At 40.0% G+C, this 26147-nt stretch overlaps 1 protein-coding gene across 1 annotated transcript in view; it reads left to right on the top strand.

The window, feature by feature from the left end:
- The window catches only part of UNC80 (unc-80 homolog, NALCN channel complex subunit), a 215786-nt gene extending 193681 nt beyond the window's left edge, over positions 1 to 22105 (top strand). The window contains exons 56-65 of the mRNA XM_046644309.1: positions 602 to 808; positions 3597 to 3781; positions 4621 to 4786; positions 6164 to 6343; positions 9166 to 9304; positions 11478 to 11534; positions 17965 to 18046; positions 18989 to 19100; positions 19710 to 19909; positions 20719 to 22105. Of these exons, the coding sequence (XP_046500265.1) occupies positions 602 to 808; positions 3597 to 3781; positions 4621 to 4786; positions 6164 to 6343; positions 9166 to 9304; positions 11478 to 11534; positions 17965 to 18046; positions 18989 to 19100; positions 19710 to 19909; positions 20719 to 20982 (1592 nt within the window). The 3' untranslated portion in view covers positions 20983 to 22105. The remainder of the gene's footprint in view (positions 1 to 601; positions 809 to 3596; positions 3782 to 4620; positions 4787 to 6163; positions 6344 to 9165; positions 9305 to 11477; positions 11535 to 17964; positions 18047 to 18988; positions 19101 to 19709; positions 19910 to 20718) is intronic.
- Positions 22106 to 26147: the final 4042 nt, after the last annotated feature.

Genomic DNA, 26147 nt, shown 5'->3' with positions numbered 1-26147 from the left:
GGAAATAGAGTTTTTATTTCTTTTCACTTTAGCTACCCTGGGTCAAGAGCTTCTCTGCTCCACTTCTTAGAAGACACATCCTCTTTAAAATCGTTTCAGTACAGCAAAAGTCAAGAGAACATTGCTTCAATTCAGAAAGCGGTATTAACTGAAGTACAATATGATGTGAATTGATAGGTGAATGGACTTTATAACCTACTGCCACTAGGTTTAGCATAAATCCTGCCACTGTCATTAAATTCCAGTATGTTTTCATTTCTTTTCCTTCGTGGGGCATTTTTCTTTTAGGAAAAGTTTATCTCAAATGTAAAGATGGTACATTATGAGTATTTGAGCAGGAAAAAGAAAGGAGATGGAAATGGTAAGCGGGAGATTGGCTAGGAACATGCACCATTGGGTGCCCGCTACAGAGAAACACCCAGTACCAGGAGTGCTGTTTCTGTCCATAGGAGAAGCTCGACTTGGTGGGGAAACACCCAAATTTCTGGGGTATTCTAGATTGGAATTGGAAAGAGGGCTGAATTTTTCTGTGTTTAACTTGGGAAGTCTACCTTGTGACTTGTTTCTCTTTCCACTTCCTCTTCCAAACTCTGCCCCTCAGATAGCCCATGGCTAGAGCAGCCTGAGGTGCAGCTGCTGCTGCAGACGGTCATAAACGTGCTCCTGCCACCGCGGATCATCAGCACATCCAGGAGCAAGAACTTCATGTTGGAGAGCTCTCCCGCCCACTGCTCCACCCCCGGGGATGCAGGGAAAGACCTGCGCAGGGAAGGGCTGGCAGAGTCAACCAGCCAAGCAGCATACTTGGGTGCGTGCTTTCTCTCCCCCTCTCCCATGCTCCCTCCCCCTTCTCTCTCTATACACATGTGTATGTGTATGTATACATGCATACATGTGTATGTATATACATATGTAGTTATTTATGTTCCACTGTGACTCAAAAAGTATTTTAAAAGACTTTTATCCAGAAAGTATTTAAAGAAGCCCCTTGAACAAGTAAGAAGCATCACCCTTGCAAAAGAGTCTGGTTTCCTTCGGTAAACAAATGCCAAAACACAAAGTACTTTCATATCTGTGGTGCCTAAATTACTTGGTTGGTTTTATAAATGTGTCTGGGTGTGTAAAGAAGGCATTTGCAGTAAAGAGTCCTCCTTGCTGATTAAGTATGAGATCACTAATGAGGTTATCATTGGTAGCTGTTATCAGATCTGACTCAGTCTAGTGTACAGGACACTGCATTGCACAACTTGTGGGGCTCATTGGTCCATCATCTATGTGAATGGAGCCCCTGGAGTTGGGCAGTCCACATCCTGTGCAGCAGGACATGGTGGCCTTGCAGTATATTATGCTCCTACTAGCTGTTTTTCTTCCCTTACAATATCATCTTTAAATCACCATCTTGATCTTCACTCTAGTGAGGGCAGTCGACTTGTTCTCCTCTCTCAGGCTTGCCAATTCCCTCCCCTTTCTAGTCCTACCTTCCCATACCCCCATTCCCGCCTGAACTTGGTCCTGACCCATGGAACCCTGGAAAGCCACTCGTTGGCCCTGAATGAACTGAGCCAGGGGGAAAAGACCACTCTTGCCACAGCACTGAGAATAAAGAGCACTGGCAGCAGAAAATCTCAAAAGGAGGAAGTGAGGAAATCTTGCCTGACGTTTTTCAATTCATCCAAGCAAATCTTGGTGGGGAGTATAAGATGAATGCATACAGGTAAAAACAGGCCCTCTGAGTGTGGAGTGTGTGAGGTGTTTGGACTGCATTATAAAGGGAGGTATTTGAAAATGAAGTGATTGACAATGAGAATGAAAAAGGAAAGAAGCAACAAGGATGCATATACACAGGACCTACCTATGTGGGATTTGGTTGTCAGAGGGATGAGAAGGTAGGGTTCAAAGAAAATCTGGACCCTGGGACAAAGCCCTGCATGAAGTTTGGGCTTGCACAGAGGATGATGGAGAAAGAGAGCTTAGCATGTAAGACAAGGAGAGGAGAAAACACTTGATGAGTATTTTTAGTTCTCTCTACTGTCTGTCTTTTTAATGAACGCGGATCCTTTGGTTACTCGGCCAGGCTACTGGACCTCTATTTTAAATTATTTTTTACATTTATTTTGAGCACTTATTATGCACTAAGCAGTGCTTTCTAGACTTTACATTATCATCACATTGAATCCTCACAACAACTCTAAGAAGTCAATGTTCCTCTCATTTTAGGAGTGCAGAGGCTAAGGCCCAGAAAGGTTGAGTAACTCACCTAAAGTCACACTGTTAATAAGTGGCAGAGCCAAATTTCATATCCAAGCCATGTGGCACCAGCGTCCCTGCTCTTCTTGAGCCTTTTTTATCCTGCTTGTCTGTTGGGCTGATGGAGCTGAAGGTGGAAAGCAGAATGGCAGCAATCCCAAGAAGGCCAACAGGCACACAACAGTAGAAATATCACCAGGATCAGGGTAGGGAAAGAGGAGTGTTGCTTTTTGTTCATTTATTTGTTTGTTCAGTTGAGGGAGAGGAATGGAGACGAGTGATTGCTGTGAAAAGTGAGATTCTGAGGACGGAGATGGCTCAAGACGAATCTTAAAACATCTCTCTTTGTGTTATATGGCATGGCTGTCCCCTGGAAATGCCTAAATAGATGATGAAGGTGTGTGTGACTCTTGAGGACTCTAGGGAGTTGGCTGGCTGTGTCTTTTAGTTGCTGAGATGAGCTTAAGAAAGGACCAAGAAGGCCCAGGTTCCTTGACTGCCCCCCTGCAGACCCTGTGCGGAGAGAGACCTGGGGTGGCAGATGCGGTTCCCACCATCATCTCTGACATCTTTGCAATGTCCTGGTTTGTCCTGACACCCTGGGAAATTTGCTTTCTGAAAAAAACTAAATAAATGTAGATTGTGAGAGGCCTGCCAGAATCTGGGAAGAAAGAGATATTGTAAGAGAAATCCAACAGGGTTTAGTAACAGACATGATGTGCAATGTGAGGGGGCACGTGGGAGGGTGGAGGTTTCAGCTGGAAGCATAGACTCAAAACATGTTTACTGGTACCTCTGGGAGCCACTCGGGATGGGGTTGGAAAGGGAGGTGAGAAGGGGAAGGATTTTTTCTTAACTTTGTACATTTCCACATGGTTTGATTTTTACTGTTAATGAGAAGAATATATCATTTCTATGCATAAAAGAAAAAAACGCAAATATTTTTAAACACTCCTGTTTTAGCTTAGGCTGTGAGTGATATGGTGGTATTGCCACCAAGCCTCTACGACAGCTTTAGGAAAGCAAAGCATCAGCTCCACATCACACCTATAACACGTTTCCGTCTCAAGTCTGTGAACCGCTTTGCTCTGTATTTTCCAAAATAGTACTTAAATGCACTTAAGAAAGATATTTCTGTTCTCCTAATCAGAATCAAAACATGTTTACCATACACATTTTTGTCCTGATGTCCAAGCCGTCTCGCTTGGGAATACACGTAAGTTTTCGGAAATGTGGAGAGAGTTTAGAAATGTCGAAAATTTTATGATGCATAAAGGGCTGTGGGGGTGTGGGCGGGGCTCCTCCGATGCAGATCTGCAGGCTCACTTTTCTTTTTTCCTGGTGTGAAGCGCTGAAGGTGATTCTCGTCTGCTTCGAGAGGCAGCTGGGAAGCCAGTGGTACTGGCTGAGCCTCCAGGTGAAGGAGATGGCCCTGCGGAGGGTGGGCGGCCTGGCCCTGTGGGACTTCCTCGACTTCATCGTGCGGACCCGAATCCCCATCTTCGTGCTCCTGCGCCCTTTCATCCAGTGCAAGGTGCGGTGTGCGCCCCCTCTGGAAGTGACAGCCCCATGCATGTGCTGCCCTCCAGACTGAGGCAGGATTGTGACATCCCCGCTCCTGGGACGCAGTAGAGCTGGTTAGTAGGACCTGTGAACACCAGGCTTGACGAGAAACAGCTCAAAAATGAATCCCAGAGGACAGGATTTCCTGTTCGAATAAGCTTCCCAGTAAGAGCTTTATTAGAGTCTATAAAATTTTGCCCTCTTCCCACTCACCTCCCCTCCACACGCACAAAAAAGATTGACCCAATAGAAAGATCTGGAAAATGTTTTCCTTTCTTCAGTGGCATGACTGAGATCTGACTTTATGTTTTTTATTTATTTTTTCATTTTTCCTTCTTCTCCCCAAAGCCCCCCACTACACAGTTGTGTATTCTAGTTGTGGGTCCTTCTAGTTGTGGCACGTGGGACGCAGCCCCAGCATGGCCTGAGGAGCGGTGCCATGTCCGCGCCCAGGATCCGGTGAAACCCTGGGCCGCTGAAGCAGAGCACTCGAACTTAACCACTCAGCCATGGGGCCAGCCCCTGAGATCTGACTTTAAATAAACATGAAAAAGATGGGATAGTTAAAGTGTGTTTTTCCCCTGAGACCTTCAGTATTCATCTACTCTGTTATTCTTTTCAGGCCCCAATTTCCTGGGGCAATGATTGAAGGCAATGTGTTGATTAAGCATCTCCTGTGTAAAGCACTGTTCTAGCAACTTCGTATGCGTTACCTTATTTAATCCTCGCAACCAACTATGAAATGTAGACAATCAGCCCATTTTATAGACAGGAAAGTTGAGGGCCTGACAGTCTACGCCTGCCTTTCAGCTTCTGGCCCAACCAGCAGAGAATCATGAAGAGCTCTCTGCCCGGCAACATATTGCTGACCAGCTGGAGCGGCGCTTCATCCCACGCCCTCTGTGCAAGAGCTCCCTCATTGCTGAGTTCAACAGTGAACTAAAGATCCTGAAAGAGGCCGTTCACAGTGGGTCAGGTGAGGAGGCATGGGCTATTTTGAATTCGTTTGACTGATGACACTCACAGCCTACAAAGAATGCCTCTGTCCAGGTCGCCGCTCTTTTGGCCCCATGCGTGAGTCAGCCATGTCAGTGCATGGTACATCTGACCATGTGATCATTGTCAATCACAAAACAAATCAAGGGAGTATTGTAGGAGTCTAATTTTACTCCTTCTCTAAGCATTTTTTTCAACCTTCATTTCAGTAGTTAAGTTCTTTCTTGAATATTTTACTGGAGGAAAGAAAACCTGTTTAAATTCTTACCTTCCTTTCCTTTTTGGAAAGGAGAAGAGGGACGTACATTCACTGAGCATCCCTATTATGTGGTAGATTATTTCATAGATACTATTCCATTTAATCCTCACCAACACCTGCAAGGTGCATAACTGAAAGGCCACTTAAACCAGGAGGGAACTGAGGCTCCCCAGAGGACACACAACTTACATGCATGACAGTGACGGCAGTGAGGGGACTTCCGGCAGGTCTCTATGATAGGTTACACAGCCTTTAACGTTTCACGAATTGGAGGGAGAGAGGGTTGGGCTAGAGTTGGCAGGCTAGGGGTTACTTTACATTATTCAAAAGATTTTCTTTGGGAATACATCATTTACTTTTTACAATTATATCAACAGCAGATTACTGCTGGAAAGGAAAGGAAATCATTATCTGCCATTAGAGGGCAGTCGTATCCATAAGTAGAATATTGTATGTGTGGCTTTCCTTCCTTCTAAAATTTTTACATTTCTTATATTGTATTAAAGACAAAAATTTTGGCAAGCACAATCTTGGTGAAATCTACACAGTGCCATTCAAATATTCTGCTTCATAATAAAATAATCTGACATAGAACCAAGGGTGTATTTTATAAGTTGTAAATCCAGAAAAGGAGAATGACAGCACAGTTTTGATTATGTATCCTGATGCTGATCGTGAGGTTTCCACCAGATAACATATTTATTACTTCTATATGCTTGTGTCAGGTAAGGTATATTTCTCAGGAAAAGCTGCCAAGTTGGAAGCTACAATTCTTGTCAACATTCGTTTGAATTCTAGCAGCCTTGGAAAATGAAATTGAAGAGCAGCGAGAGGCAACAATGTCAAAGCATTTGACATTGTTAGAGCTGCTATGCTCCCACAAAGAAACCATTCAATGATAAGTTCATCAGTGGCTGATTCTTCTTCTTAACAGCCTAACTTCCATTTCTACTTTGTCCTAACGATCATTTGTCTGGGACACACTATTTAACTGACCTTTCCTGAAAAATACAAGTAGTCAGAGAGGAGTTTGAAGCAAACATTTGTTTTCTCTCGAGACCCTCACCATGGATTTCCTCTGGTCTCTCAACCCCCCAGCCTACCAAGGGAAGACATCCATCAGCACCGTGGGCACCTCCACCTCCGCTTACCGCCTGAGCCTGGCCACCATGTCCCGCTCCAACACGGGCACCGGCACTGTCTGGGAGCAGGACAGTGAGCCCTCCCAGCAAGCTTCGCAGGACACCCTGAGTCGGACTGATGAGGAAGATGAGGAAAGTAGGTGGCCCCACAGAATCAGGCAGAGGGGGCATGGATGACACAGCTTGGCCATGCGAAAGAGGGCTCAGGAAGAATTGCTGCCTTTCCAACCTTTTTCATTTCTGATCCTCTGGTCATTTTTACATAAAAGATTTAAAATGGAACTATGACTGATTTTGTGATTTCTACTGCCTGCTTCTCTAGAAATTCCTTGATATCTTTGGTCATTTGGAAGGAATTCAGGCAAAAAGTAACTCTTTAGCGACTCCTAAATTTTCTTTAGGCTTAGTTATTTGGCCTTTTCCACTAATTCTCATTTAAATTGTGCTTCAGTAACTAAAGGAAGTGTTTATTCCCCTTTCTCCTGGCCATCTTGCTTAGAAAGTTGATCAGCAATTACATGACTCCGTTGGGCAAGGAAATGCGAGCAGTGCATATGCTCAGGACTCAGAACAGAGTGGTTGGCTATACTGGCTGGAACATGAACCAGCAGGCTGTCTTGAGGGAAGACAATCAAGAGTGTCCCCAGTGATGGAGGGAGCCTGGGAGCTGCTAACGCATATGATTAAGATTTGGTGTTAGGACATGAGGGAAAATCCAGTCAAGACATACTTCATATGTATGCTTAATAGGAACAGGTTTTAAAAAGTAAAAGGGGAAAGGTTCCATTAAATACCACTGACATTTAATGTTTTTTTAATTGCATTGATAATTTTCCCATTATGTTTTAAAGACACTCTGCTATAACACTTACAGCAAAGTGTGCTGTCAGTGCCTGGAGGATGAAAACAAAATCTAGATCTCCACGCAGAGCTTCTCTATGCCAAACAACAAGAAAAAACCCCGCTACAAACTAAATTAGAGGAAATGCGAGTTGAGGTTAGAATTTTAATTAACTCAGATGAATGAAAGTATTTTAATACCCTACCACAGTTGGATGTTAGGAGAGGGAAGGAAATAAATGCTTTGTCCAAACATATCAGTAATATTTCCAGATTTAGTTTCAGGGTCATCAGATAACAAAGCAATAATCATATTGTCCTGCAGCTGACCTACAGACAGACTTGTTTCCAAATTGCCCTGGTCGTTGCTCATGGAAATAGTCCTAAAATCATAGTTAGGGAAATCTTGAAAAATCTTGACCAAGAAAACAAAATGAGAGATGAGGATCAGCAGGTTGAATATTCATTAAGTCCTGGTAATAGTTCAGAACTTAAAGTAATATCTATTTTTCTTTAATACTTGAAGGAGTGTCTCCCAGCAATTCTTTTTTAATTATAGGAAATGACACTACCTATATTTTATAGGGCTAAGTAGATTTTGCAGGTAACCTTATGAATAAGTAGATGACTTTGCCAGTAGGAAGGAGCTAGGGAAGAAAAGTAGAGAAGATATAAACAGAGATATCATTCACCAAAAGCCGACACTCATACACAGACAAACACGCAGTTTTTTGCTAGTGTCTCTTGTCTTGGACATCACAACCATCCCAGTGAACACAGGGCTGCTAACAAATGTGTGGTTGTGATGTGGGTGTGTATTAATTTATATGGGGTGGCGTGTGAAAGCCAGATGGTTGACTGCTTTGAATTAAACTATTTTCCCATTCAGTCATCAAACCTGTATTAACACCTAGCAGGTACAAGACAAGGAACAAGAAGGTCTGAGAAAGATATGTTCTCTGCCCTCTGAGATCTCACATATCATCCTGTAGAGAAGATAACACAAATTTTCAAGAAAGAACACTTAACAAAGAAGGCAGCACATGATTAATTACCAAATAATATTGAGGGACGAAGTGTAAAGTGATATATGAGTTTGGATAAGGGGGAAAAATATCAGTGAGATCTGGGAAAAGCCTTTGTAGAAATAGCTCAATCTGCCTTACCATATTTTTCATGTTTTTAAGGCACATTTTCTTATTCTCTTCTCTGCGAATACACCTAAAAAGGAAAACCCATTCTATAACAAGAATCAAAAGTCAGTCATTAATTAACAAATTAAAATTTCTAGCACTTTTCTTGTACACCTTTTTGGTTTGAAAGAAGTTTCATTAGAAATATGACCACTTGGGGTATTTTACCTAAATGATGCCAGATCAGTTTATATAGTAGCATAAGTGCACCAAACCCTCTGTTAATCAGAATATGTTACTGTTCAGCAACAGGCAACATTAGCTCACTTAGAATGAGATCACCTTGTCACAAACACTGTGCTAGAGCTAACTTTCATATGGACATGAATACGTTGATTTCTGCTAAATGGAGGTGACAATATTACATGCTTAACATTTAAAATTTAGGTTAAAATAAGCATTTATTTATAAACTATAGGTTTTTAAATATTTTTCCTAAAACTCTCTGAAATAGTCTCTTTCCCTCAGTAGCCTAAAAATCATTAAATGTACTGAATGTAGTTTTTGAGTGTCAAAGAAGTGTACTTGATTCACTCAATAACAAAGTCCCTTATTGAACTATTCCTGGAATGTTTAAAAATTTATAATCCAGCTTTCCTGAAATCTTTAATATGCAGATGGCCCTTGACTTTCACAAATAATCTACTTGTAAAAATGGACAAGTTTACATTTATCTGATGAAGGCTGTTCAAGGGTGGGAGACAAGTGGATGGGAAGAATTATCATTCATCCCTTTGTACAGACTAAACACTGAGACCTTTGGGGTCTTGCTTTTTAGTCTGTACAAAGGGAGGAATGATCATTTAGCTTTAGAGACCGCCCTAAGGTTATATTCAAGCCAAGATGGGACCCCAAGTACAAATTGGTTTGGGTTTTCTGATCAATGTCATGGTTTTATAACCCTCCCTTCTGTTGCCCCTTTCAGATGACTCTGTAAGCATGCCCAGTGTGGTAAGTGAACAAGAAGCTTACCTCCTGAGTGCCATCGGAAGGAGGCGGCTCTCCAGCCACGTCTCCAGCATGTCTGCACCTCAGGCTGAGGTGGGCATCTTACCCAGCCAAAGGTAAAGAGCCACAGATATGTTATACTCTGCATTTGGGGGCAAACGTAGCAAGTCTGAAAATTGACTCCTATTATTCTAAAAAGGCCAAAAGAGAAGCAAACAATCATAACATTTTTAAAGTAGACCATTCAACAAAGAACTTTTCAACTAGGGTCCTGCAGGCAACATGTTGCAAAGAGTTTTCTAAGCCGGGCCAGTAGAAGGGATCCTAATTTCTGATCCAAGCATTGTTTCTCTTACAGATTCTCCAGAAATAGTTACATGGTCTTCTTTCTGGTTGTCAAATGACATTTTTGTGTTTCAGATATATCATTAGCTAAGCTAATAATGAGTACCTGGCAGGTGTGTAGAACTAGCTTGATGCATGTGCTGAAGTTTAGACTTCTGGTTGTCATCAGTATTTAGTTGGAGGTAGTGATGCTTAACTGAGCAGAAAACGACCTATGCCACTCTGAGTGACCTTGGCTGGTCATTTAACAAGAGCCCACACTTTTCTCCTCTGTGAAGTGAGGAGATTGGCTAAAATGACCTTTAAGGTAACTTCTTGAGCTATAGTTCTATGATTCCATGACTAAACCCTTTAAAATATTTTATTTATGCATTCTATACCTTCTAAGAATATACATAAAAAACTTCCAAGATTTATATATATATGTAAGTATGATATAGAAAATTATCTGACTTAAGAGCCCAAACATTATCCGTTTTAGAGCCAAAGATATTTTCACTTCAGGAACTGAATTCTTTCAAAGAACTGGCCTTTCAAATAGGGAAAAATGATAAAAGGTGATTAATAAGTAAATTACATACATTTGGTAACTTGCCTTTGAAAAGAAAGTCTTATAAACAAAATGCGTTAACAGAATCAAAGCCAAACTATAAAATGTCCAAAAACCCCCCAAATTTGTCATACAAGTAATTAATATCAATTTATTTTTAATTGCTAGCAATGTGCAAGTTTCTATCAAGAATAAAAGAAAACTATCTAGCAATTTATTTAAAAGTTTTATTTAAATTAAGAAATGGTAGGAATTTAAAATATAGGGTTTTTTTTGCTATTTGCCTAAAATAACCAGGCCATCAATTCCCTTTGTACATATCTATTAAGGAGTTAATTCATTGCCAGGGAGAAAATTTATTCTATTATGGACATACTAGAAATCCAGAAAAATCGTAGTTACACCCTTGGGCTTGAGTCCTGTTTCAGAAGGCTAGTGAAGGCGATACTGTCTCTGGGCCTTAGGGAAGGGGCCTCTTTCTGGAGACAGATGCTGTTTTGTACAATTAGGTAAATGATTCTTTGGGGGCCGGCACTCTAGTTTTCTAAATGGGTTAATTCCATCCAATTTAACAAATATTTATTGAATGATTTGTGGGTGCTTAGCCCAATGCTAGGCACTGAAGGAAAGAAAGATAAAGTATGACAGTTTCTGTTCACAAATCCCCAAATCAGCTGCGTCCAAATAAATCAATGAACTATTTGATTAGTTTCTCACTGAACTGACAGATGTCTTCTTTTGACATTTACAATTCAGTCACTAGAGGATGGAGTAGGGGGTAAATGTGAGTTCCATGTGAATTTTCCAGGGTTAGCTTCCTTACATTTGTTTACTTGCATTTTCATTGAAAAATTAGGGGGGGAAGTTGGGTTCTTTCTTTGCTTTTCTTAATGGCATCAGTTCCAAGAGTTTGGTTGTCACGGTTCATGGTAAGTGGTTTCTATGTGATAATGTCACCACACACAAGAAAGAAGCAGGATCCTAGTCAATGAAACATCATGTACATAAGATGGGTTAAAAATACTCACCGTCCAGCCAAATGGTTATCAAAGGAACGGTAGTTTCATCTTCTACAGATTCGTTCTGCAGTGTGTTTCAGAGCTCATGTGTCCATTTGGAGCTCATTTTAAGTCCTAACTCTTGACCAACAAATAGATCACTCCTTTGAGAGTCGTATCCATCCAAAGTCCCTCCTCCCCCATTGCCTCGAGTCCTATGTCTTGACAAACCCAGCACAAGGTGAAATGGTTGACTGTCTCCTTTTCCTTCCTTGTTCTGTTAAATCTATTTATTTTTGGTTCTTGGAAGCAGAAAATTGCATGCCTTCTTTCTTTTTCTTTTATTTGTTTGCATTTTCTTTCCCTAAATGCTTCATCTCCCTACCCCTCCTGCAGTGAACCTAATGTCCTCGATGACTCCCAGGGCCTGGCCGCCGAGGGCAGCCTCTCTAGGTACAGTGTCAATGCTACCTGTCTATTGGTGTCTGTGCTGGGAAACGAGCTGTTTCCTGTCTCTTCTGTCTCTCTGTCTCCTCTTGCCCCGTCTTGATATCTATTTCCATTCCTTCCCTTTGTTACTCATGAACACACACGAGCCTGGAAGTCAAAGGTGTAGCCTCCTTCATTTTCAGCTTCAGAGCTCAATGGCAAATGGCCTAAAAAGCTTACTAAGAAGAAAAAAAATCCATGGAGTTCTTTTAGGGGCTTGTCCCATGAACATCCAAAAAGTTTGATGTGCCAAATGTTAAATTTATCCCATCTAATCATTCCCTCCCACAATGATATTCCTGAAGAATTGTTTTGCAGAAGCCTTTTAATACAACTCCCCATCATGAGGAAGCACCTTATTAAATTGAGACAGGTCTTTTAGCTAATACCACAGATGGTAAGAAAACAATGATGCTATAAGAGTAGCAATGTCAATACAACTTATATAATTCCCTCTCTTTAATGCATGCTATGTGGCAGGTAATATAGTAGCTTGTTCAAACACTTGTATAAAGAATGTCTGTGCCGGCACAAAGATGACTCCCAAAAAGACTCCCACAAAGATGACTTGCCATGAAATATCAGACACAAACATTTCTTGGTAAGTAAGAGAAGTCTTATGATGCAAACAATATAATTTCTTGGCTGTTGGTTTAAAGTACCGGGAAGGGGGACTGCACCTTTAACACTCAGGTAAAACCAGGTCAAACATTCCTAATCTTGTGCTGTTGATTCATACCTCTCAACTAATCCTCATTAGGAGTAATGCTTCTTGTTCATCCTGAGAGTGCCTTTGTTCTATCTCGAGACAAACATTCTCTTTCAGGTTTGCTTTATATAGTGAGCACTATCTACCCGTGTTTATTGCTTTCACAAAGATGAGGAAATGTTGAGAGGCCGTTCCTGTGAAAGGTTGTCCTTTGTTTTCGTTGCATCTCGTTTGGATTTCACATTTTCTTCTGCAGTTGAAAATGGGAAATTTAGTCCCATCATCAGGTGTATCTTTTTTTTTTACTGGACCCATAATTCATGACATTCATTTGTGTTTGCGAGCCCTTGCCTTGACAGATGAGTCTCTTATTGGTGGTAAATGTGGAAGTGCTGCAGAGTGCAGACGTAATTCCATTATCAAGAGCTTTGGGGATGAGGAAGAGCCAAACAGTCCTCAACATGGTTTCTCTTCGTTGTTCATAGTGTTTGAAGAGATCTGAACCAAGTCTAGCACCGTGACCGCTGCTTTCAAAGAATGCATTTGTTTAATGCTTAATATTACATGCGAGACAGGAGCACCCTGTCTAGAAGATAATTTCGGTGGCCCACTGAGAGTAGAAATCAGACTTCCGTTGGCTGACTTTGTCCCAGGGCTTTGCTGATTAGGCCAAATTCTACTCTTGCTGAGTAAATACAGGCTGGGGTTGGTGAGAGAAGGCAGGAGTTTGAGTGGACTTTTATAAATCTCCTAAGGATTTGGCCCTCTCTTGGAGGCTCGGGGTTCAAATGACTGATTTGGATTTATCTAAACCAATCCAATCTTCCTTGGTTCCAGTGTCAATGGGAATAAACCCAAAGTTCTTGCTACATGAGACTGATTCAGAGCCAAAGCTATAAATTTTATCTACAGCTGGGTTAATCAATCATGTCAGGACTTTGGTAACTGTTTTAGACCAACTGTTGTTGATCTGTTGTTCCCATAACTGGTGTGCTTTAGGTCTGGGTGTCAGTCACCCAGACTCAGTGGTGCTCACTGAGAAACCAGAAGCTGAGGCATTTACTTTGGATTCTAAATAATTATATTAATGCAGAAGCATTCCACCAGCCAGTAGCACATCCACCTTTGCCATACACTGCAAATCTTACCTCTTGAACTCCATCATGTCACCAAGTTCTCTTTGGAGGAGAGGAACTTTTGGCATTTACTAAGAGGTGGGTTTATAAAATAAGATATATACTTTTTATATTTGGTTTTCAGGCTTTCTTATTCTTGGCATGAAACTTTTTTTTATGCTGCAGACTCTTAAAATCCTCAAGAAATGGTAAAGCATTAACCATGTAAATTACATTTAGCACACATCTGAGCACTCAGGACCTAAAATACACCCAAAGTATTCTTAAGGAAAATGGTCTGAGGGCTAAATGAGGAAGAGACCAGGATAACTAGGATAACCTGATGCATTGGTGGAAACCAATAACAATTTTGCAGACTTTTTGAAAATTTCTTCCAGGATTTTTTTAACCCGTGCTAACTGGTTTCTTTTAAAGATTTATCACAAGAAATATCAGCTTGTTAGCAGCACTCTGCTATGGAGCAAAGATTCTTTCTTTTGGAAATTAATAAATTGAAATCATATCCCATGGGAGATTCTCTTCTGCTGGGAGTGTTGCTCTGAGAGGTATAGACACTCACTGTAGGCGTTCCCTCCCTGTGCCCAACCCCAAAAATACACCCTATGGACCATATGTTCTCTCCAGAAGAATCACGCATACAAAAGGTTATCCAAGCACTTAAGCCTGAATGTTTATACTTGAGAATTAGATTTTGTTTGGACACGTTAGAACGTTTTGAAAGGCAGAAATTGCCAATCAACTCTAATTAAAAAAAAAAAATTACAGTGCTATTTGATTCTGTAAGGGTAATGTGAATCACAGTGAAAAATAAGAATGTGGCTCAAGTTTGAACAAGACTGTATAGTCTGGGTGAGATGAAATGAAAATAACCTATTTAGTAGAACCCATATCATGATCATCCACACTTCAAAGTATGAAAACTTGGCAAGTACACAGAAAAAAATTCATGCAGCTTCCTCATGTAGCTGAGAATTAATGGCTAAGAAAATGTGTGTTGTGGTACACAGATATGTACTTGGCCAGTGCTACATCAGTTCCTACGGGATATCGAAGATCCAGATTATTCCCCCTTGTTACTCTAATTCCAGCCTCTAATCTCTAAATTCTTTGGCATGTAAAATACATTTTCTTGGATGTTGTGGATGCTAAGTAAATTTTAAAACAGTGGTCTTTTATTGGAAAAGGGAAGAGTCGGATTTATCTACTGTTTATTTTCCTGTTCTCTACAAACGTTTTATGGCTCCCTTGGTGCTGGCTTTACGCATTCGCATCACAAGGCAATCACTCAGTGTAAATGGCTATGCTTTGTGTCTTGTGTTCCGCCTCTAGATTTCTTTAACCATATTAAAATTAAAAGCTAAAAGTGGAGATAAAAGCAATGAAAATATTAATTCATTTTCCATGTGTTAGTCTCACCTGGTGCTTCCACTTAAATTTTTTATTTGTGAAATATATTTCAATCTATACACTTTTTTTGTAATTTGAGATGAATGATATGAATTTTTGTTGCATTGCTGCATGTTCCCTTGTTCACTGATCCTTTATTTTAAGAAATACCGTTAGGTATATATTCCATTAATAGACACATACATATTTATACACTGTAGTCCAGGCCATCGTGCTGAAAGAGGGGAAAAGAGCTAATCTGTGCCAGAATTGTTGTCCTACCATTGGCCGAATTTCCATAGTTTATAAATCACTTCCTTGCATTTTGAATAAGGTGGGTTTTTTGGTAGACAGTTGAGTTACACCAGTGCTGCCAAGCCCCAAGTGCATTTACTTCTCCAAAATCTGGATTATTATATGGTTTGCCATAGTGATGTTTTTCAGTGACTCAAAAATACAAAGGATGATTTTAGCTTCAATTTAGAAAGTTTTATTTGCTTTTATCCTTACTGTTTTACCCTGTTATTTGGTGAAACAGTGGAAATGAGCCATTTCTCATTCTCAAGATTAAAAATTTCAGGAATCCAGTTTTCTATGGAGAGGTGCTCAAGGCAAACACCTTGGTCTTCTCCTGGTTGGTTTTAGTACTAGGCATTGTATGGTCGCACATCGCAAATCATACAGATGTCTAAATATTACATGACATGGAGAGAAACTAAATTGAAACTACTTCTATATTCAACTCCAGTTTGATATAGACTTGAGAAAAAGAAACGTGATCTGCATAAATTACTCCCATTATTAACTTCTCTGGCTGTTTATTAGTAATGTGTCCTAACTGCACATAGCTAAGCCAGACTTTGATGTCCCAAATATCAACATGTTAGCATCACATTCATAGGCAGAATTTAATTTATTAGCTGGGATAGATTTCCAAGGACACGGAATAATTTCATCTTTGATGTGTGCATTCCAGTGATGAAATGCTGTATCATTTACATAGAACTGCTAATTACCAAAGCTATAACCTCGATCCATTTCTTAGATATAAACCTCTCTATCCATAGAGAAAATTTTGATGCTTCTGATCCTCCCTTGGAATAATCATCATGAAATTACCATTATGTTTTGACATTTAACACTCCCTGAGTAACGTGTATTTCTTTTCTTTTCTTACACCATTTTTTTCTCACAATCTCAGATTACTGAAAAAAAAATGAGACAAGTGGACTGCCTCTATTTCATTTTCTCGGCCCAATTATTTTCAGGACACTTTATTAGCCACTTCTTTTTAGTGTTCTAGAAGCAATAAACTCATGACAAATATCAAATGTAAAACAAGGAAGCATGCTATATACATCACTTTTCATATTCAAACCATTTTACATCCACTAACTTCTTTTCTCTACCTTAATGGGAGGTAGGTGGTAAGTATGAACCTCACTTTTCGGCCAAGGGAACTGAGGTAACATTTAGATGTCAATGAAGAATCCGTTCAATGAAAGCTTTGCTTGGTATTTGGGAGAAACTTGTTTCTACTTTTGTGCATATGGTAATTGAATACTCTTTCCAATTGCAGACACATGTTAAAATGTATAATTAATAAGGAGATGTCACTTCAAACATGCCAGCAACATAGTCTGGATTGCTTATCAGAATTTATTGTATTGTTCCTTTGGGGTAATTTTCCATTTTCATAGAAAGGTCATCTATGGTAGAAGGTCATATATGTATAAAAATAATGTACATTGATCTTATGAACTTGATATTCAGGAGAACAAGAAAGTTTAAAACAACATCTGTTTTGGGGACTCTTTATGGAATTTTCTATTGTGTATCCCAAATGGTGTAATTATGATATAGTTACACCCTTACTTCATAAAATCTTTGATAAACTCCATTTGGGAATCACCGATTTTCTTCTAGCTGAAATATGAGTAAGACTTTTTAGAAATAACAGATGTGATTGTGTCAACCATGTGATGAATAACTGGTTGTTAACACAACAGGGGAAACATCTGATTGCCCATCTTGCCACCAATATCTCTCGCTACAACTGAGGCTAGATATTAGATAGCTCAGTTTTTAAAAAACAGAAATGAATGAAGCTAGTCTTTCTTTCTTTTTCCTGGACAGTTGCTGACTCTGAATTCCTCTGTGCAATATTTTACTCTCACAACTATTCATAGATGACTCTCCTTTTGCAAAGGCAAAGCAGAAATTAATTACCCATTAACCAAATAATCACATTGGCACCATCCACAGGATTACAGTGTTCTCTGGGGCACAATACGTTTCTTTTTGTCACCTACACTCCCATTATAAATACCTATTATACATGCATGCAGAATGAAAAAGGATCATGTGCCCATGACAGTTATTTTCAGCTTCACTCAACACTAAAATAGTGACCACTGTCAGTAGTTGTTTTTGCATATAAAATACACACATACACAGTAAATTTGGGGGGAGCAGGTTCTTGCTTTTATAAATTGCACGATATGTTTGAATGCAGCTACCTGATATTAATTAATTAAGCTTCTGAGTTCTACCGATAGCTTAATTACTTTGCCAGCCTTTTAAATCTAAAACCATTTTAAAAAAACATTTAATTGTCTGCCCATGTGACTATTCATTTACTCAGTAGTCACAGAGACTTCAGGCTGCAAACATGTGTTGAATGTGCCCCTTCACCCAAATGGATTCTGTGTCTGATGTGTTTGATATTCATCCATCTTATTTTCATTTAAATTGAAATTTTTGAAAAGGTGTTCCCATCCATGTGATAGAGTTGTTTGTCTTTGTTTGTCACCACCTTTCCCCTTCCCATCAAAAAGAAAAATTGAGATTAGAATATGACATCTTAAACCTTTTGGTGGCTTCCAAACCAGGGGTGTGATGGAATCAATGTTTTGCTGAATGATAGATATGGCATCTGTGATTGAAAACAGAATCTCAATTTTGGCAGTTTGGGGCTACAAGGCCTCGTTCTCCCTCCCAAACCTTTGAAAACTTCCATCCCAGGGATTCTTTCCCAACCTTCCTTCAAAGATAGTGGTATCTTTGAAGTGACTGTTTCATATAAGTGATTTTGGTTAACACCCACCAGAGATGGTCTCCTGTCCTATCTCCAGGGTGCGCTAACACTGTTGATGCTTGACAGGGTGGCAAGTGTACAGAGCGAACCTGGCCAACAGAACCTCCTGGTTCAGCAGCCCCTGGGGAGAAAAAGGGGCCTGAGGCAGGTAAGCAGACCCCCGAAAGGGCAGGAGGGTCATCTTATGAAATGCAAGCTCTGTTCAATTTTTAAAGCCCATGTATATTAAGATTATATTTTGCCTTCTCTCCATCCGAAATAAGCAGTACAGAGCAACTTTAAAATGTGGTAAGTGCTTGGGCAAGCTGAGAGTTTTCAGCCTCTATTTTAGCTCTGAACCTTTTTATCAGCAAAGCTGACTATTTAGTAAAAAAAGTGGGCTTATACTCATATTTGTTCCACATCCAGAACCCTTCTTTCCCAGTCAAACTTATTGACCAAGAAAGATTTGTTATAAAGTTGATTTAAGCCCTCTTTTTGTATAGAGGCATAGATGCAGTTGTCCTTTTTTCCTCATTTCAAGATTAATGATTCAAGTTGAAACCAAAATCAAAGATCATCTTTTCAAATTTCCTTAAGTGGGGTTTCTTCACATTACTCTCTAAACAGATATTTAAATAAGCCTATGCACTCTAGCTTTGACGGAAGCTTCCCAACATTGACTGGGGTACCAGACACTTTCCCAGCATCTGAGTTTTTTCATTAACCTCCTCTTGAGAGTTGGCATATGTTCAGCTATAACTTTTAGATAAGGAAAGGCTGATTCATAAGCAATTATTAGTTTTGTATTCTAAAATTCACTGAAATTCTCACACTGACTATTTTAAGTTATGTTAATTAATGTTCTTAGGATATATAAAGGAGTCATAACTGGGAGATAGAATTACTTAAAGGGGATGTCTGAATCAAACACTGGTAGTTAAATACACAGAAAGAAGTTGGTTTTATCAGCTATGAATGTCAGGAACAACCATAAGAGTCCACAGAAAACCACAGGAAAAGGAGTAAACCAGAGTCAGAATCCTCTGAGCTCAGTGTTTCCTCCCAGGCAGTTAGACCTTTCTTGCCAGCTTCTGCCTATTCTCTTTAGCTAAGACGTCCTCTACTATCACGTCAGAAGACTCAGACTGAACCCAAAAACCACCCTGCAGCTCGGCTGTCAACCACTCGCAGGAGCATTCAACCTAAAACGAAGCCATCTGGTGAGGCCTTCTGTGTCCCTTCTGACTATACTATTGACACAATGCCACGCAACTCAGCCAGGAAGGCCTATAGAAACTGAGCTCATGCAGATAAGCACACCTTTGAGAAGGCACTAGGATAAGGGAAGATGTTTCCCAGAAAACTTTAGTGCCTTTTTTCTTCTTACCTTTCCCAACCTTCACTCTTACCCCCATGAACCTAGGGAAATGGAAGAGTCCAGGGTAAACCACAAATACTATGAGATTTGACTATAGAAGTTTGCATTTTCTTCCAAGCCAGGATCTGGGTTTGTTATATGTCTTCTTGAAAACAAAGAAATGATGAATAATAGGAACTTCTAAGTCCAGTAGGCAGTTGTTACAAGTGATGACCAAGTTCACCTAGTGCTCTATGAAAATCTTGTTTTTAGGCCATTTATGTAAAAATGATTTTCTACCCAAGACATACTGTTATAAAAAGGTGCAATCAAAACATACCAAATATGCTCGTGTTTATTAATAAACCAGCAATGTCTTTACTAAGAAAAGCCAGGAGACACCAATTAAAGCTAATTATTAAGCACTGACAGCATATTTCCCCTTATTTACTGCTTTACTTCTGACCTACAGTGGATCAGAAACGATCTGTGACCTTCATTGAGGCTCAGCGGGAGCCAGCAGGAGCCCCAGCAGACACACTTCCTGCCACAGGCCAGCCCCAGGGCTGCAGCCCAGACCCACCTAGAAAACCAGAAGGAATGGACAAACCAGTCCTCACATCTTCCCCTGCCATTGTCATTGCTGATCTTCACAGCCTGTCTCCCAAGCAGGTGAGGGTGCTAAAGAAACAGACAAGGCTTGCTCCCTGCCTACCTATGTCTGGGAACCACTTGGATATGCAAATTTACCCCATATAATTTAAGTCTGGGTCTGTAACCTTTGTTAGAGAGGCAGACAATGGTCCTATCATCATGAAGAAGAGAATCTACACAAAGTATATGGCCAGGAATACATCAACTTAAGGAGTCTTGGTATTCTTTGTTATGAAAAATCTGAGAGAAAATATTTCACACCTAAAATAACCACTGAAAACCAGTATATAATACATAGTTGAAAGACAGTTCAATTAAAGAAAATAATAAAGTTGCCAATTTAGATGAAGCCTTTAAATATAGAGCCTTCTGTGTCCTATTAGATGAGAGAAACCTTTTGTTTTGATCTTTTTGCCTCATTGTTTTGATATTTTTATGGTTGTTTTGATGCTTCAGATATGTATAACTGAATTCCCATAGGTCCCACATACTTCTCATGTGTTATTTAAAAGAAAGCTAACGGGCAATATTACTATATACATTTGCATTGTCTTTAATGGTTAAAAAGCATTGTAACACCATTATCTCATCTTATCCTCACAGTCTACAAAGTAAGCAGGGCAAAAAATTATGCTCATGCTACAGGTTAGGAAACAGAGGCACAGAAAGCTGGGAGGGCCTATAGAAGCTCTTAGATATACCACAGGCTAGAACTAGGACGGGCCTTGTGATTCTTTCTCCAGCTACAGTTAGACAATGACATTTCTGATACTCTTTCTTGGCACTCATCCCAGCTTTCCATGATGTTATGATCCTTTTGATCATAGAGTGAGACCCTTCCCGCTGAAGAAGGAGAAAAGGAGGACACAGAAGGACAAGGTGCCACGGCACACAGCCCCCTCTCTACTCAACTCTCAGCCCCTGATGACTTCACAGGCCTTGAGACATCCGTCCTCCTACAGCACGGAGACACTGTCCTTCACATCAACGAGGAAAATGGCATGGAGAACCCCCTGCTATCCAGCCAGTTCCCCTTTACTCCCACTGAGCTGGGGGAGACTGATGTGGACCTAGATGAGTCTCATGTTTAATTCTGTATTTTGTAAGAGTTGCAGGTGTAGACAAGATGTAGAAGGGATCACTTTGCTAAAAGTTGAATTCTTTTGCCCGGAAAAGATGAAAACACAGCACTTTATATCCAATGGGTGGCACAAATCTCAGTAGATTTTGCTGCCAATGCACATATTGTTTCATAAACATCTTGAAAAAATGAATGGCTATGATGATTTGGTTGTGTGAAGACCATAAAAGCCAGGGAGGAATGAGGGGAAAGAGCCATTTTGTTGCACATTGTTTATGATTCAAGAAGCCTTGAGCAGTTAAAAATGTGTACTATTACAGAGCTGCTTACCTAGGAATATTAACAAATAATATGTTCTAAAAAGAAAATGCAATTTTTTGAGGTTACTCACATTATACATCTCATGCAAATGTTTATTTTTATAGTTTCAAAAATATTAAATCAGATGGCTGTATAAGTAGCAATTTACATAAAAATAATAAATAAGGAAAATATTAGTTTGGGAGAACTAAATAAGCCTGCAGCCATTTTTGTTTTCATCAACAATACAGCCATTTAGAGGAAGGAAAAAATACTATTTTTAGAGCTGTGAACTTTTCAATATTTATTTTTGAAGTGTCATTTTCATTGCATGTTGTAAATCAAAATGCTAACGTCCTAAGATCATTCTATTCCTAACCAATCACATTAGAGAAAGAATATTCTAGAAATTATCAGATGTAATTCTGAATTAAGAAGAACGTAAACAGCCTATACTATGATAAAAACTAAATGTAAATATAATAGCTAGAAAGAGATGGTATTCCTACTTCTAGACCTGACTACATCAACGCCAAGAGTAGGAGATATTGGAAAATGTGATTGCTTTCCTTAACAGTATCCTGTGCCTGCCCTCGAGGACATATTTTCAGATATAAAGGTTACTATTGTTAGAATTGGTTCAATAAAATAACTTTTTCTCAACATTAACAATATTCTTATGATCCTTTAGACATCTAAGTATATGAGAAAAAATATAGAAAGTGAGCAATCTCCTCATAGACACAGTCAGCTTGTGTATTTTACTTTAAGTTGAAGTTCAGTGACTTTAAGAAATATATAAAATTCAGAAGGCCTGTAAGGTCATATCTAGTGTGCTGACCCTATAGAATGACTAAGCATCATATAGTTAAAAATTTAATTTCAGAATTTTAAGTTTTAGAAAACTGTCATAAATACTAAGCATATAAAAATTCATATACATACATAAATTTGTATGGTGGGGTGTGTGTGTATTTTCTAGTTTCTCAAGTTGAAGTTAAATATAGACTGATTACATTGCAATGAGTTAAAACACATTCTGTATGCTTAAACTTTGTCGACTTTGGCTATGAAAAGTCTATGTATATAGAGAGACCTATGAAACCCACCCAAATCACAAAGGAAAATTATTTTTCTGTTAGAATTGCTCATTAAATAGGCATTGTTTATATAGTGATTTACACTTTCAAATATAATTTGGGGATTTGGTCCCATTCACTAGGAGAATGAAAGATACCTGTAAGTTAAAGGACAAAATTAAAAATTTCAAATCAAAAACTTCAGGAAATAGAGGTGGTAAATGGCCTCTTTTACGTTTTACAATATTTCCAGAAAATTTACACTTAATGCTGAATTAATTCAGTGCAGAAATATACATATAAGTGGTTTTATGAATCTTTCTAAGCTGATGTCTTTCGCCTATTAAAAATTATGCTGCTCAATTAGCATTAGAGGCCTTATGTTTGGTAATTACAAGTGTATGAGCTACATGAGTCTCTATACATGTGTGTGCTTTGTTCCAGTTTCTTGATTCTTGATTCAAATTCTCTATGTATAATTGTATCAAATATTTAAAGGTAAGGAGTCAAAGAATATTGTGAAGTTCCCAAAAAGAATCCTAAATACCTTTATATATATTTTAAAAGGATGGGGCTGTTTTGAACATGATTTTGCTTGCCTGTCTGCCTTTCCGCCTGACTCCTTCACTCTCGTGTTATGGAAGTCTGTTGGAAACTTTCAATAAGCTGAGTAATGTTGTACCTTGCAAAAAAGCCTTCCACTCTGAGAAACAGGGCCTTAGAGAGTGGGAATGTTTTCATACTGGGACTACTAAGACTTTGCAGATGTGTGCATCTGACGTGTCCTTACATGTACTGAATGTAATGTGTTGAATGTTTATGTGTAGTCGATAAAGTATCTATATGTATGTGCATAAGACTGCCACAAGATGTATTCTCAGGAATACCACTACCTGGAGTTTGAAGACTAATTATTAAAAAAAAAAAAAAAAAAACAGTCGGGGAAGATTGGGAAAAAGTTCAAGATAATTAACAATTTTTGTAATGTTCAAAATATTATTGAGTATATGACTAAAAAGCTAATTATTACATATGATAAATACAGTATTGGTATTATTAATTTCTTAAGCTAGGATGCTTAATGATATTTATCTTTTTCAGAGGAAAATTAAAACAGGCATCTATTCCCATGTGTAAAAAATTGGATTCATCCAAGAAGTTGCTTCTTCAGAAGTTAACTTCTGAGAGACCTTGGATTAAACAAGTATCATCCATGATAATGGGTGTACATTTATATTACTCAGATTCAATTAAAGCAGTTCAGATTCTGGAGACAGCATTTCTATAGCAAAACATTTTACTTTCATTTTTCAGAATTTGCTGCTTTCTATAATTCTATTAGATAAGTTATTTGATTTCTTCCAAAAAGGAAACTGAGTTACTAAATGCACTGGGACAAGGCACTGAGAACTACAATGTCAAAAGGCATAAATGGACGTGATAATGTTGGGGAAAAAAATCTGTGGTGTTGGGGTCTGGTTAGGGTCCGTTGCACAGGCTGGAAGTAGCTGCTTTGCCATTTCAAGCCTCCAGGAGTACCTTAGGCAGGGTGACATCTCCTCTCTTCTTCATTACATCCCCTCTAGTCAGTGAAGAACATTCTCCACTCTGCTGTCCAGCTCCAAGAGCATCCGAGATGAGAATAGGGTGTACATAGGGACCTATAGGTAAGAAAGGATCACAAATAGAATTGCAGTCCAAAACACAAATTAAATACCCTTCCTCAAGTTACACAGGATACTTCAGTAGTCTCTGGGATTTGCCGCTGTCACACCGTGTCATGCTGTTGTCTGTGACCTCACACTTCCAACTCCAGGGCCTTGTCTTTAGCAGTAAGTAGAAAGTCTCACTTCCTCATTGACTTTAGTGGGTCTCAACTGCAGCATTTCAGAAACAAAGTTTGGTTTGACACTCAGGAGAATAAAAACAAGTTAAGGGCAGAATGTATTTGGAAAAGCTTAAGACAAATTTACTTATATTATTTTAGGATCATTTAGGATTACAGATCAATGTACCTCCATAATATTTTTCAATAGTCACTGTGACTGCAGGATGAAAATCCTTATTAGCCATTTTATAGGTAAAACAAAAGATTGATTTCACAGCCAACTTCTCTCAGATGACTATGAAGTCTGTTCTGAATAACGAATGACCAAAGAGCATGGAAAAAATGCATATGAATAAATGCTGAAATGTTTATGAAAGATATTTATGAAACATATTAAGACTTCTGTGTTTGAATATGCACATATAATAAAGTAAATCTAAAACTAAGATGCGTGATGAAGTTTCATTTCTTAACATAGAGAATAGGTTAACTCATTCAGGTGAGTGTCCGTTTTAGGGTATTCCTTGATGCCTCTCCTCAGCACCCCCAGTCTGGCCTGAGGTCACCTTTCAGTGAGACACTTCCTATTCCTCCCTCCAGCCCCAAATGAGCTCCATCCTACTCATGCTTTCTACCCCCAATTTCAACACGAAGCAGGATGGGCACATGGGGAGTCAGTACCCCAGGGTGACTTCTCCGCCCAGGTTATGGCCTGCTGGAATGACTGGTAGATTTCCCAGGAGGAATGTTAAAGATTCCTCTAGTTGGCCCCCGAATGTGGCCAAAAGCACCATAGCGTCCAAGTTACTGCCACAGTACAAAGTACTCTATCCTACCTTCTAAGGTATAATCTTGTTAAATTTATGTTGTTTCCTCATGTGGTTTTACTACGTCTCTTTTCCTGACCCAATGACCCTAGGTACATCAGGCAGAGGAATAGCCCTGCTAAATAAACGGCAAGCAATAGGATAGACTGGAGTATATGAGTAAGCCGTTTGGTGTAAAACTAACTTGGCCTGACCTTGTTTTTCCAAAAGGCCACGACGTGCCCGTGGAGCATGCAGTGTACATCTGCTTTAAGCATTTGCTGTGTCCCAAAGATGAGAACAATACCCTCAAGATAGACCTGCAACTTCCCCCACACTGCATTTCCTTAAGGATAAGCATCTCTCCCCAGGCTAGGAACTGATGGCTGTGCTGACCTGTGACCACCCAGCTCGAGACCCAGACCTGCCACCTGTTGTGTGAACAGCTGTGCTGCGCTGCTGGGAGATCTCCTGAGGACCCTTGTAAAAGGGACGTTGCTGTCACACGTGACGGATGCCCTTTGTTCCAAGACAGTATATAACCTTCCTTCTTTGGGGAAGAAAGACCCCGGTCTAGCTCTCAGATCTGGCTCGTTAGAAACTCACTCCAGTTTTGATTTATAGACTGATTAGGGATTATCTGCGTGGACACCCTCCTTTGCATTGTGTCTGAACACTAAATAAACGTATTACCATTTGTCAAGAGCATTTCTGAGGGGGAAGACAGAAGAGAAGGTAAGAGGGACGAGGGCCAGAAACAGGAGCGCGGCGGCGGCCGGCTGGGCCCGGGCCCTCCGTCAGGGCCGCGCAGCCTGCGGCGCCCGCGAGCCGCCAGGTCCCGGCGGGCAGCGGCCAGTCCGCCCTCCATCTTACTCCCCCAGCTCTTAAGAGGAGCTCGAGGAGAGAAATTAGGAGCCACGGATTTTGCTTTGTTTTTAAGGGCAAGCACAGGAGCTGGAAAGGAAAGGAGCGCATATGCAAACGACGGTGAAACAAAGAGCGAAGCGACTACCCGAGCGCCAGGAGACCCCCCAGGCCGGCTGCGAGAACACACCGCTGGGGCCGGGGGCCGGAGGAAGGGCCTTCGAGAGCGGCCGCGCCCCTAAGCCGCAGGCTGGCAGCCCCGCCCCTGAGGGGGAGGCGGGACTTCCTCCGCGCCGGG

Source organism: Equus quagga, chromosome 17, assembly GCF_021613505.1.
Source record: "Equus quagga isolate Etosha38 chromosome 17, UCLA_HA_Equagga_1.0, whole genome shotgun sequence".
NCBI lineage: Eukaryota > Metazoa > Chordata > Mammalia > Perissodactyla > Equidae > Equus > Equus quagga.
Note: the sequence above shows the minus strand (reverse complement) of the source record. Positions and strands in the feature narration are given on the sequence as shown.